The sequence below is a fragment of the Epinephelus lanceolatus genome, chromosome 20 (assembly GCF_041903045.1).
Source record: "Epinephelus lanceolatus isolate andai-2023 chromosome 20, ASM4190304v1, whole genome shotgun sequence".
NCBI classification, from domain to species: Eukaryota; Metazoa; Chordata; class Actinopteri; order Perciformes; family Serranidae; genus Epinephelus; species Epinephelus lanceolatus.
In genome coordinates, this window is record NC_135753.1 from 18,493,337 (window position 1) to 18,505,467 (window position 12,131).

The window sequence follows — 12,131 nt, forward strand, 5'->3', positions numbered from 1 at the left end:
ATGGTGACAAGTGCAACTTTTTTCGGTATCACTACCATGTGTTTTTGCATCGAGCAGCTAAAAATAAAAATAAATTATTCCTTTTTGTACCTGCAGCAGAAGCCTAAGATCTTCTTGATCTGAAACATACATGACTGTCTCTGTGGGCCCACCAGCAGCTTCACAAACTGACTGTTGTGTTTTACCAGGTTCTGGCACAACCATATCTTTAAAAAGACACAAACAGACACAGTTTGCAGGATGTAGATTAGACCTCTGGCTATAATAGTGTCTGTGAAACAATCAATATAGCTGCAACTGAAAAGAATCAAAGATGCATCAGATTCTCACCAATCTATGTGCATCCACACTCTGTCTGTAGAAAAATATGAGTTGTCTTGATAAGAGGCAGAGACCCGGACCATCCAAGACATGCTGAGCTCCTCCTCCCTGCGTCTGGCCGACGCACTCATCAAACCTGGCCCTCTGGATAGCATACTGGAGGATAAAGATCAAAGGTCACATGTTGCAAATGCTTTGTTGCATTTGGCACAGCCTTTTCTGACTAATATCACAAACACTACAAATTTTCAGTGAAGTTAATGTGTGTACACAAATGGTTCAAATATTTATTATTTCATCAATTTTCCTGGCGAGGCTCGTAGGTGAGAGTTCATATTGTCGCTGGCTCAATAAGTAAGAAAACAGTACCATGTATTTAAGGATACAACACACCAAAATGTTCACAAATAAGCAGAAAAAAGTATGCTCTCTACTTGTGATTATGTAACACGACAAACTCTGGCTCCCATTTTTATCCATCAAGCCAGTCAGAGAGTAATCAGTCGTTCAGACTTGTTATCTGTTTTGGCGTCGGCATAGAGGGTGTGTTTATGGTAACTATTGGAGCTCTGATGGATAAACTAACTGGAAACGCTTATCTTGGTTTGCTGACAAATTGTTAAAGATAAATCTTTTTTCTTTCTTCCACACTGTCAATTCCACAATTAAAAGGCATATCTTCCATATTTCAAGCACTTTTAATCATATCCATTCCTCATAACTGAGTGTTATCTAATATGACTAAGCACAACAGAGAGAAGCAAAACTCAGCTGAGAAGAGTTTAAATTCAGATCTCAACAGATGGTTGTTTAAGTTTAATGTCATTCTTGCTTCACACTTTTGTATTCTTGTACTGCTTTCTTGTGTATTTTAATGCTCAGCAATTTTAAATATCTTACATGGAGTCTGGCATTATGATCAGCCTGTCATGCATGTTTTAAATCTTGTCCAATAAATCAGTATAACTCTCTATGACCAGAGAAGCAAGAAATCTGTGAAAATCAATGTCACAAATTATGTTCTTTTGCCACTGACTGACAAATTAACTAGTCCCACCCAGTTCGCAAATCCTTACTGTTGTGCAAACAGTATTCATCGGAAAGACAAACAAATAAATAAACCACACAGCAAGTAATTGTTTCATCAGACTTCCTGATTTAATGCTGTGAGCCAAAATCACAGATGTGCTCAGACAGACGCCCAATTCAGATTTCTGAAGCTACATACACTAACCCACTCACTCAACCGCAGGCTACATCCAAAAATAAAGCATCTACAAGACCGTGAGACAGGCGGCGCCATTCATAAACCACCTGCATGCTACAGGGGTCCATGTGTGAGTACTGACCAGTGACTGTATGACATACTGTGAGGTTTTCAAGTGGGTATATCTCACAGATGTTACGTTAAGTCAGGCTCATAATGCTCAGTGTTAAACAGCCCTTATGTGAGCTGCTTAGACAAACCAGTGCCTGTAGATTGGATGTTTCCTTGTTCCTACTTTTACTCTAAATTAAAAGTTTTGTTTGACACCACAACAACGGGTTAATAATACAGCCGACACGTGTGATGCAGAACTGAAAAATTGACTTGGAAAGTAATATATGAAATTGTAAAAACAAGTCTGTAGAGACTTGAAGACTTACCTGCCGTTTCAAGTCCTGGTAGCCACGTATGTAGGACTGAATGATAATGGCATTCTTCAATCGTTTTCTTTCATCCTAAGTAAAAAAGAAAAGGAACACACCTTCAACCTTGCCCTATCAATTTAAGTGATAATGCATGCAGCCCAAAGTAGTATCAGTAAAACAAGCAGCTTGTCAACAAAGCACTGCACAAACTCCATTACCTCTCTTTTTCTTCGTTCTTCTTGAGTGCGGTGCAGCAGAGAAGCTTTCGCCTCCTGAAAAGCAACAAAAGGAAATCTGAAAACACTTTAAACAATAAATGCTTTATGATCAATGTTCAGCACAGATATGTGAGATATATCTGTTTATTAAGAACAGCAGACATGATGTCACTGTTCGGCTACAGATTCATTTCACTCCATCTGTCCTGCTATGACTCAAATGACACTTACCTTTTTACTTGCTCCTCCAAGTGATACCTTGGGTCGTGTCTTGAAATCTCCCTCAAAGCTAAACATTGTTAGATTATTCCCATGGACTGATTCAGAAGCTGCCACTGATTTCTGAAAAAGAAAGTGAAAGGAAAACTAACTAAATATGGTGGAGCAAACACTGAAACAAGTGACAAAATGAAACAAAAACGACATACAGACTCGTGACTTGGCTCCAATTTAAAAGCAATTAACTTCGGCTAATTGATGTGAACCATAATACCAATTTCCTACGTTTGCTGTTTGTAATATACATGATCAAATAACCAGTAATGGACGTAAATGTGTGACTCTTTTGAACGACTACATGGAGGTTAACTTCAGCTAGTTATCTGGCTGACAGTTTCAGTTTGGTTGCAACAATAGTTAGCTAGCCGGTTAACTTAGCTAGCTAATGACTCAGCAGCTGTCATGAGCTAAATGCTGCCGTTTACGTTACGTGACTCCAAGCAGCGACGGGGACACAACATAACACAACATTTATTGGTGATATGTCGCATTACTAATTCATATATTTGTAAGAAACATGATTTTGTTGACGCTAGCACTGCAGCTAGCTAGCATAGCAGCTAAGCACTCAGGAGAGGCTAACTTTACGGGGGGTATATTCCTATCCGCGTGTCCTTCATGACATCGCTCATATTACAGGACACTCGGCTGAGAATAAGAATCGTTTACCTTTGACTTTTGATATAAGGAGAGAAACGGGCACAATAACACTGAGAAGGCAGTTTAGGTTAATCCAAACGTCAAGTCTTCTTTTCCTTCTCTCTGGAAATCAACACAACATAGGGGCCATGTAGTTTGTTTCCGGTTCCTGCAATGTCAGGACGCTGATTGGACAAAACTCATGTCAATCATATCCGCTTAAACCCGCCTCTCATCTGGAGGCATGAGAAAGGTCTGAGAGTTGGTTTCAAGATTGAAGTGAAAGTCGACATTAAATCATTGATTTATTTATCTATTTTATATCATTTGCCCTGTATACATTACTACTGATGCTCATTGGTGTATTATATTAATACAGGTGATTCTTCTAGCGTTTTTACAAATTTATTTAACCTTTATTTAACAATGAAAAACCTCTTGAGATTTTTCATTGAAATGCAACAACCTAACACATCTCCTGCATCATGAGAACTTTAACAGGAAAAATTATTCCCATAAGTAAATTTTTTATCCACATGAAACAATATGAAGAATAATAAATGTGACAAGCTTCCCCATCTGATACTTGTTGCTAGCGACTAAGCTAACAGACACATGTTGTAGCTTAGTTAAGAAAAAACCTGTCTACACAAAATGTCTTCCTTTGTATTTGTTATAATTATTTTATTATAAACCCACTGTGTAAAAGCCTGGAAAAAAAACCGCAGAAGAGCCAGATATTTGCATTTTGACATGAAAAACACTAACAGCCCTCTCACCTCAATGTCAAGTTCCTTACCCCTGTAATTTTTTAACAGAGTGAGATCTAATGAATCTGATAACCAACCCTGTCCCCCCCCCCCCCCCCCCCCCATTGCACAGTAGAGGAGTTTTCTCAGTTGTCAGGGAGCTGTTAATGCTCAAATTTCCATTTTTCTGGTGACTTCTCATCTGTGTTGGCTGAAAAACTGAGACTGAAAGTTTTTTCTTTACCTTGGAAACAGCCAACATGTAAATGGTTAAGTTCTTAACATATTTACATTTCCTTGATGTCTGGAGAAAGCTGAATACAGATTACTGGACATGAGTTTTGATAGAACACATTTTATTGCTCATTCAAAATCTTCTTTAGTGCTAACTGTTGGGTATACAGAATAGTGCCAATATGTATCCCTACTAGGTGACAATGGGGACATTTTCTTCATTATTATTATCTATTTATTTATCTATTTATGTTTGGCTTTCTGACCTTTATGGGACAGGACAGTTTAAGTGTGAAAGGGTTAGAGAAAGAAGGGATGACACGCAGCAAAGGGCCGTGGGCTGGAGCTGAACCTGTGGCTGCTGCAGTAAGGACGTTGCCCCCGTATATAGGACCCCGGTGAGACTTTGGGCACCCCTTTTTTTCATTGTCAGTGGAGAAGTACTTTTTAAAAAAAAATAAAATAAAATACAAATAGCTAAACCAGTCAAATACAGCTAAAACAACAATGACCTGCCAGCCTAAGGCAACAAAAACAAATTCTGTCAACAAACCCAGGTGTAAAATGCTGCTGAAGGTGATTCTAACTCTTACAGCTTTAAAGTTAATTTGAATTTATTATTGTTTGCTGCTGCTATGTTATATGGTTCATATGAGTTTACTGTTCAATTAATGAACTGAACTGATTTTTTTTTACTTGAGTAATAAAACATTCCCAGTGTGTTTGGATGTGTTCATCCTCTCATAGTGCTTAATTCCATGTGGCGTACCACAAGGCTCATTCCTTGGACCTATGACAGTCTATCTCATACATAACTAGAGGTAATCTATTGTCAACATAACGCTCTTCACACATAGTTTTCATAAAGTGAGAATGTTGGACTCATAACCAGTGTACCAATGTGATGTTTGCAATGCCCTCTTTAAGATTTAGAATATTTCTAATATTGTGACTGGCTTAACTAGAGCTAACACTGTAGCTCCCTTGTTTACCTTTATTTTCACTAGTTATATGTAGACTTTAGCAGCTTATCTTTCTGAACGTTTGACCCCTTATGAGTCTGAACGCAGCTGGAGGTCTTGGAGGGATCTAACAGAGTCAGTATCACTTTTTATTTATTTATTTTTGCTCTGTTATAATTCTGCAAATTGAAATTAACATGATTATACTATGATGCCATCATTGGTTTGATGGGAATTGATTACTGTTTTTTATTTTCTGGGGACTTGTGTTTTTTTACTTATCTGTTTTTTATTTGCTCTATCTTGATTTTAAAACAAGCTTGTTCTGAAAAGTATTACCATATTACACATAAAGATGATAACAGGCCTACTATGATGATTAGTATTAAACGTAGTAAATATATTTCTGTATTGTAGTTTGTACCTCTCATACTTAAGTCCTTGAATATTTGATACCAGCTAGAGAAGACATGGCTTTATCCTACCAATTTTTACACATATACAAACTATAGGTTCACATAATGAAATAGAATAAGACAGCCTAATAATTCTATTTTTTCAATTTCAACCTCTCATGCATTTAATTGGATGGACTAAATATAAGAAACATTTTCAGAGTAGTCCTGTCCAATACAGCAGCACTACTTTAATTCAATACCTCTATGATAAAATCAACAAAATGTGAAAATGATGAGCTTCACTTCACTGCACTCAAGTTTCCCTGCCCCAGGTGAAAGAATCAAATTTAAAAATTGTTTAATAGTGAAACTAACTTTTAAATCCACGTTGGTGCATTAGTTTTTGTAGAATCAAAAATAGGCCCTGTCAGTGTCTGTCATAAGATTTTATTTTATTTCATTTTATGTTTTTAAGCTGCAATAGAGTCAAATATCCAAAAAATGGGATATGATGGTAAAGCTGACCAGGAGTTTCTTACCCTAAAAGAAAAGTACAATTTTAGAAAATAATTTTGTGTTCTAATACATATTACGTATTTATTTACACACTGTGCATGTGTTTTTGTATTTTTGGAATGGCCTTCAGCTCATTTTCATACACCAATAAATTAATTTGCTTTATATATTTGATTTGATACTGAATGAGAGATGTATTTATGGGAGATACTTAGCCTATATTATCATTATTATCATGATTATTATTATTATTATTATTATTATTATTATTGCACTCTTTATTCTTTTTGTCAACAAACTTATGACTGATATCATCGGGCATGTCATTGGCTGAACGAATAAAGGCTTTAAAAGCAGGAGGCTCAGGCAAATGGTTTCATCAATAAGATGTGATTGGGTCTATATATAATCCTGCAGGCTGAAGGTGACGCAGGTACACTCTCCATTCAAAGCATATCGATAACACGTCTGTGACAAATTAAGCAGCAATATCGAATTTCATAAAGAGATTGAGATCCAGATGTTTCACTTCTCTTTGCTTTAATGATCTCACACTCATATTGATATTTAGGTTATTTTCCGACAGAAATGAGGCAGCCAGTGGGGGTGTCAGACAGGTAGGAAAAATGATTATGAGCCACAAATGTTTTTAAAAGCAGTTTTTACACATTTGACGGAAGCGGCCATCTGTGCCAAAAAGAGACAGTGCAGGTCCCTTTAAATTGCCTTTTCATAATGAACACATTTACCGAAGGTAATTAATATATAAACTATCCCGATTTGTCACTTTGATTTGTATTTTTGGTTAATTGTGAAAGTAATTACAGAGCAAATTAACAGCTTTCAGGAAAGACCAGGGTTTTAGGGTCCGGTTTTATCTTGGGTGCCTTATTAATTTTCTCTCCCCTAGATGTGATGAAAAGGAGCGATAAATCTGGGTGATCGGTGAAGGCCAATACTAAATGGCTCCATATTTCACCGCTGCTTTAATAGAAATATTCATGCGGGCCCTTAATGAAATTAAACCCGCGGTGGGGACATGGCGCAGCTCGGGCGCGTGGCGGCTGTTATAATAATCGTCAGGCGCGCGGCTGATAAAACGCGCTTAATTGATGAGAGAAATACACAATAAGAGTTTCGTTTGGCGACTTATTTCAGCTAAATGTCCAGAGGTGAAGATGTTTATTTAGCCTTTCGTAATATTATATTTTTATTTATTTATTTATTTTTTACAAAATAGGCCTAATTGAGAGCAAAGATCAAATAAAAAGTCAGAAAAAAAAGAAAAAAGTTTATGCTAGAAAAATTTAGAAAAAAAATCAAAGTGTAAGAATTGCTTATATAATATTAAGACTATGTCCTCTTTTTCTGTTTTCCACCCGTTTCCATGCAGGCCCACATTCCACCCACATCAATCTCCCCGTTATCATTCTGTAATTGGTCATGATCATCAGGGTCCACAATTAAATGGCGATCCTTTACTTGAAAACTACCCGGTGACTTGTTGATTTCCCCCGAGCAAATAAACGTCCCAGGAGCGCGGTTAGCTGATGAATTGACAAAAACTAATCAGCTTTATTGGTAGACAGGTTAAGGGCAACTGGGTGTCAATAATTCTCATTTTGACCTCCTCTTCCATTAACTTTAAGTGGCTTATTAGACCGAAGTCACCCGGAGCCACGGGCCTATTAGCTCCATCTCTCTGCTCATCACATTTCAGGACTTTCAATTAGCCTACCAAATCTTTTTTTTTTTTTTTTTTTTTTTTTTTTGTAATTCTTTGCTGCTCGCTACTGCTTTATTGTGCCTGAATTTGACTTATTTTGACAGCCACATATGGTTTTCCAAGAGGAAGAAAATCCAGCTGCCTGCCTTTGGTGATATTTTAATTTAATAAGAAAAGTACAAACAATATTTTCTGTATAAAGGGTACAAACATGTAATATTTAATGGAGAAAATCTAATTTTAATGTGCGTACAAAGTCTGAAAACAAAACTTGGTTTGCTGATACATTAACTTAGAAGCACTGAGGGTACAACCTAATCAATTTGGTTCTACAGCTCCATTATAACAGGCCAGTCTGTCACCTCCAGCTCTGGAGAGCGACAGAAGGAGGGCTTTTACTTAAATTTCCCTGTTGGCCTCACAGGGTGCTTCGGCTGTTGACGTTCCCTTTTACGCACGCTTTTTTTTTTTAAACAGTTTGCCATGTAAATTTAATAAGTGAGAATAAGCCTGATAACCTTACACATCACCTCACATGTAAGGACTGAAAATTCAGTTTTATATTAGTGAATAAACACGCATCCAGCCTGGTTTGGCCTGTGGTGTCATTTTAAATTTCCTATTTGTTTTTAAAAGCATGTTTTTATCGTCAAATTTAGGTAAAGTAAACCTGAAATGTTGCTTAACCATCTCCCATATCCTCAGGTAAACCATGATCCAAGATAGATCATCCCTTTTGTTTTAATTCAAGGAAATTCTGGACTTACAATAACCAAAATACAACAAAAATTAAGGGAAATTATCTGGAACTATTGCGCCTTTTCCATATCAGGAAAAAAAATTAGTTGCTTTATATGATGGACATTCTGGAGTGCTTATGCTTTAGTAAAATGTTACTACACCTGCTCCTGTGACCTTGGTCAAACTGGTGATGTATACAGTCAGCCAATCCCCAGAAATGCACTCCTATAATCATAACCCGAATAAAATCCTCCTTTAGCCACCTTGGAAACTAACTCCACAAACCCAGTGTTATTGAATAATATATAGGCAAAAATAGCATCCAGTTATGTGATGAAAAGTTGAGTTTTATTTCAAACGTTTGCGTCATTTCCCTATAATAGCAATATTATATAAAAGCAGTAAGGCAGCCAACAGCGTGCTCTACAGTGATTAGAGCAGAGAGGCGTTGTTTGTGTTAGCCGTGACGCTTGGGCCAGCCCCCTGCAGACGGCTGCACCAATCGCCTCCATCTGACAGGGATTAAGTGTCACACGGAGCTCCTCTCTCACACTCCGGACCACATCATAACTTTTGAGAGGTGGGAAAACGCCACCGACTTCTCCATCGTTTACGCTGTAGCAGAGGCGACAAGGACGCGCACCGGGGGCCCCGATGGAGAAATCCAAAAACTTTCGCATTGACGCGCTTTTAGCAGTCGATACACCCAAGGTGCAGACCTCTCCGCTGGCGCTTGTGACTTCGCTGTCCTCCTCCTCCATCCCGTCGTCTGGAAGTGTGGCAGCCGCGGAGCTGACCACCAGCGCCGAGTCTTTACGCACCGAGACGCCGTCTCCGCCGAGGATTTCCAACTGCGGCTTGATACCGAAACCGGGTTTCCTCAACAGTCCGCACAGCATGGTTGGATTACATCCGCAGAGTACCGCAGGGATCCCCGCACAGGCTCTCTACGGCCATCCCATGTACACCTACTCCGCAGCTGCCCTCACAGGCCAACACCCTGCCCTGTCCTACTCCTATCCACACGGCTCCCATCACCACCACAGTGATCCCATCAAACTGACAGCCAGCACCTTCCAGCTGGACCACTGGCTCCGGGTCTCCACAGCCGGGATGATGCTGCCCAAAATGTCTGACTTTAACTGTAAGTGGCTGTTTGAGAATGTTCTGGCATTTTTTTTCTGCCTTTTTTACTCCAAATAAATAATGTAAAAAATACCTCTTTGGTTATGGATGGCGAACCAGTCTGGTCTAAAAAAGCATTTATCTAACAAATAATACCAATAAATATTTAAAATAATGTTGGCCCACATGATGCTGCAAAACAGCTTCTGTTCCTCTGACACAGAAAGACATGACATTCTTATTTTATTAAAAATAAAGTCAGTTTTTGATATTTATGGCGCACTATTTCCCTCACGATGCTCTCAGAGGCTGTCACAGAGTGATGGTTTTTCTAAGAGGAACTAAAATGGACAGATAATGGACAGTGGGAAAGTAGCAGAGGAGTGTGAAACCCACAGTCCACATGCTATTTGCTCACCAGATACTGCCTTTTTGTTTCTGCTCGTTTTAACAGATTTGGTCAAAATGGAGAGGCAAATAGCTTCTCTATGGAGATATTCATAAGTGGACGACCTTGGTGCTTCAGCACAGAGTGCAGAGATCTAGAGAGTAATATTTTATTACACCATAACAACAGAGGGCTGTCAATTTTGTTCTGATTTTGACGATTGCCTTGACGTTTTTTAAATTGTATTATCAGTCATGAGCAGACTGTTGGTGTTGGACATTAATCTCTAATTATTTTTATTGTTATTTTTATATTATTCTATAAGTATTATAATTTTAAGACAGGAATTAATTAAAAAAGACTGATGTAATGGTGTATGGAATTGATGTTTTTTTTGTGCTTTGTTTTTTGCAGCTCAGGCTCAGTCCAACTTGCTTGGCAAGTGCAGAAGACCAAGAACTGCATTCACAAGTCAGCAACTGCTGGAGCTGGAGCATCAATTCAAACTGAATAAGTATCTGTCACGACCGAAGCGCTTTGAAGTGGCCACGTCCCTCATGCTGACAGAAACCCAGGTAATATTTCTGTTTTAGTGGTGACTCATTTTTACCATTTCGGTTCCACTGTTTGAAGACTTCAAATGTATTTTTTTTAAATTACTATTAGTATTACTTTGAATTGATTTCATATTCTTGAAAGAATTGTAAAAGTGTGATTAAATCTCATTGTTTCATCTTCACTGCTTTACACTTTATCCTTACATAGTTTTTCTATCTTTCCATTGGTTTAAACTGTAAAAAAAAAAAAATGGGCACCTGGAAATTAAAATATGTCACCTCTTTAATATTTTATTTTAAAAAATGTGTACTGGATTAAATGACTTTTTATACATGTTTTTAGTGTAGTATAGTTGTAACACTGCAGAGGTCAATGTCAGGTTGACTGGTGACCTTTACGCACTCTTTACGCAAAGTTACGCACAGGTGGCTTCCCGTTTTATAGGCTCAAACAAATTAACCTAAATTATTTTCCCCTCCTCAGGTTAAAATCTGGTTCCAGAACAGACGCATGAAGTGGAAGAGGAGTAAGAAGGCCAAAGAGCAGGCCGCCCAGGAGGCCGAGAAGAAAGGCAATAAGGGCGGCCAGGAGAAATCTGACGGACTCGAACAGTCGGACTATAACAGCAAGACAGACTCAAAAAACGGCAGAATAAGAGACTTCAGAGACAGTGACGACGACGAGGGCGATAATTTCATGTACAACTCGTCGGACTGCTCCTCGGACGACGAGAGGAATCACACCAGTGACATAAGTCCGCAGCCTTGAAGCTGAAGAAGGGGCGAAGGTGGCGATCTCCATTTATACAGACTGTGGGGGGATTGTCGCTATAAAAATGCAGTTGCATGTAACCCAACCTCTAATCACCTCCATGGAATTAATGAGCATTTTTTGTCATGAAAGGAATAAAATTTAGGTCAAAGATAGATGATCTTGGTGTCATAATCAAGCAATAAAGCAGGAGATTTAAGTTTCATAATAGGAGCATCACTCAGCACTCGGCTATAGACTGTAAACTGTGACATGTTGCATGGTTTATATGCAAACGCTGTATGCAGTAACATTTCAATAATACCCTATAGCCAACGCCACAGTAAAAAAAAAAAGTCCGCGTCATTTGTCTTAGTTTGACCTTATTTTGTTCGTTGTGGTGTTCCGTAGTGTGCCATATCACGCTGGAAATAAATGTTATGTTTATTTTTCTATACTGTATTTATAAAAATGGTTATCCCAGTGCATGCTAAATTATTGTTTAGCGTCTCTCTTGGTGCAAACAATGTGAAATAAAATGTTTTTATAGAAAAGCTCAGCTGGCATTTTGGCCCCAATCTGTGTTCGAGAGTGTGTGTGTGTGTGAGTGTGTTTTAAATATAGTCCCTTGATTTACGGTTTGCTCGCAGTGTCTCAGCGCGGATGCGAACAGAGGCTCGTGTTTTTCTCCTTGCTCTGACAGGTCGGGTCATGGGAATTACTGTTAATAGCGCTGTCGGATCTGTGCAAACGTGCAGTGAGAGCAAACAGCGAGTAGGCAGGCAGACGAAGGAAACATTTCACACCACACTAGCAATGGGCTCGCATTAATAAACCTTTTGAGCGGCTTGTTGAGGGACATCTTGGCTGCTCAGGCACTATTTTCAGGGCTGAA

At 38.5% G+C, this 12,131-nt stretch overlaps 2 protein-coding genes across 2 annotated transcripts in view; one reads left to right on the forward strand and one right to left on the reverse strand.

The window, feature by feature from the left end:
- The window catches only part of ube3c (ubiquitin protein ligase E3C), a 33,878-nt gene extending 30,624 nt beyond the window's left edge, over window positions 1-3,254 (reverse strand). The window contains exons 1-6 of the mRNA XM_033639110.2: window positions 3,120-3,254; window positions 2,403-2,513; window positions 2,172-2,225; window positions 1,969-2,043; window positions 331-477; window positions 91-206 (exon numbers count right to left, since the gene is read on the reverse strand). Of these exons, the coding sequence (XP_033495001.1) occupies window positions 91-206; window positions 331-477; window positions 1,969-2,043; window positions 2,172-2,225; window positions 2,403-2,468 (458 nt within the window). The 5' untranslated portion in view covers window positions 2,469-2,513; window positions 3,120-3,254. The remainder of the gene's footprint in view (window positions 1-90; window positions 207-330; window positions 478-1,968; window positions 2,044-2,171; window positions 2,226-2,402; window positions 2,514-3,119) is intronic.
- Window positions 3,255-8,858: 5,604 nt separating this feature from the next.
- Window positions 8,859-11,795, forward strand: mnx1 (motor neuron and pancreas homeobox 1). Its single transcript, XM_033639217.2, has 3 exons — window positions 8,859-9,559; window positions 10,343-10,503; window positions 10,970-11,795. Exons 1-3 carry the CDS (start codon window positions 9,070-9,072, stop codon window positions 11,252-11,254), a joined length of 936 nt encoding a protein of 311 aa, XP_033495108.1. The 5' UTR covers window positions 8,859-9,069; the 3' UTR covers window positions 11,255-11,795.
- The last annotated feature ends 336 nt before the right edge of the window (window positions 11,796-12,131 follow it).

Bases quoted from the DNA above. Each gene is read 5' to 3' on its own strand.
- mnx1 (XM_033639217.2), top strand. From the start codon at position 9,070: ATGGAGAAATCCAAAAACTTTCGCATTGACGCGCTTTTAGCAGTCGAT. The intron at 9,560-10,342 runs GTAAGTGGCTGT...TGTTTTTTGCAG, and splicing joins CAAAATGTCTGACTTTAACT to CTCAGGCTCAGTCCAACTTG. The intron at 10,504-10,969 runs GTAATATTTCTG...TCCCCTCCTCAG, and splicing joins TCATGCTGACAGAAACCCAG to GTTAAAATCTGGTTCCAGAA.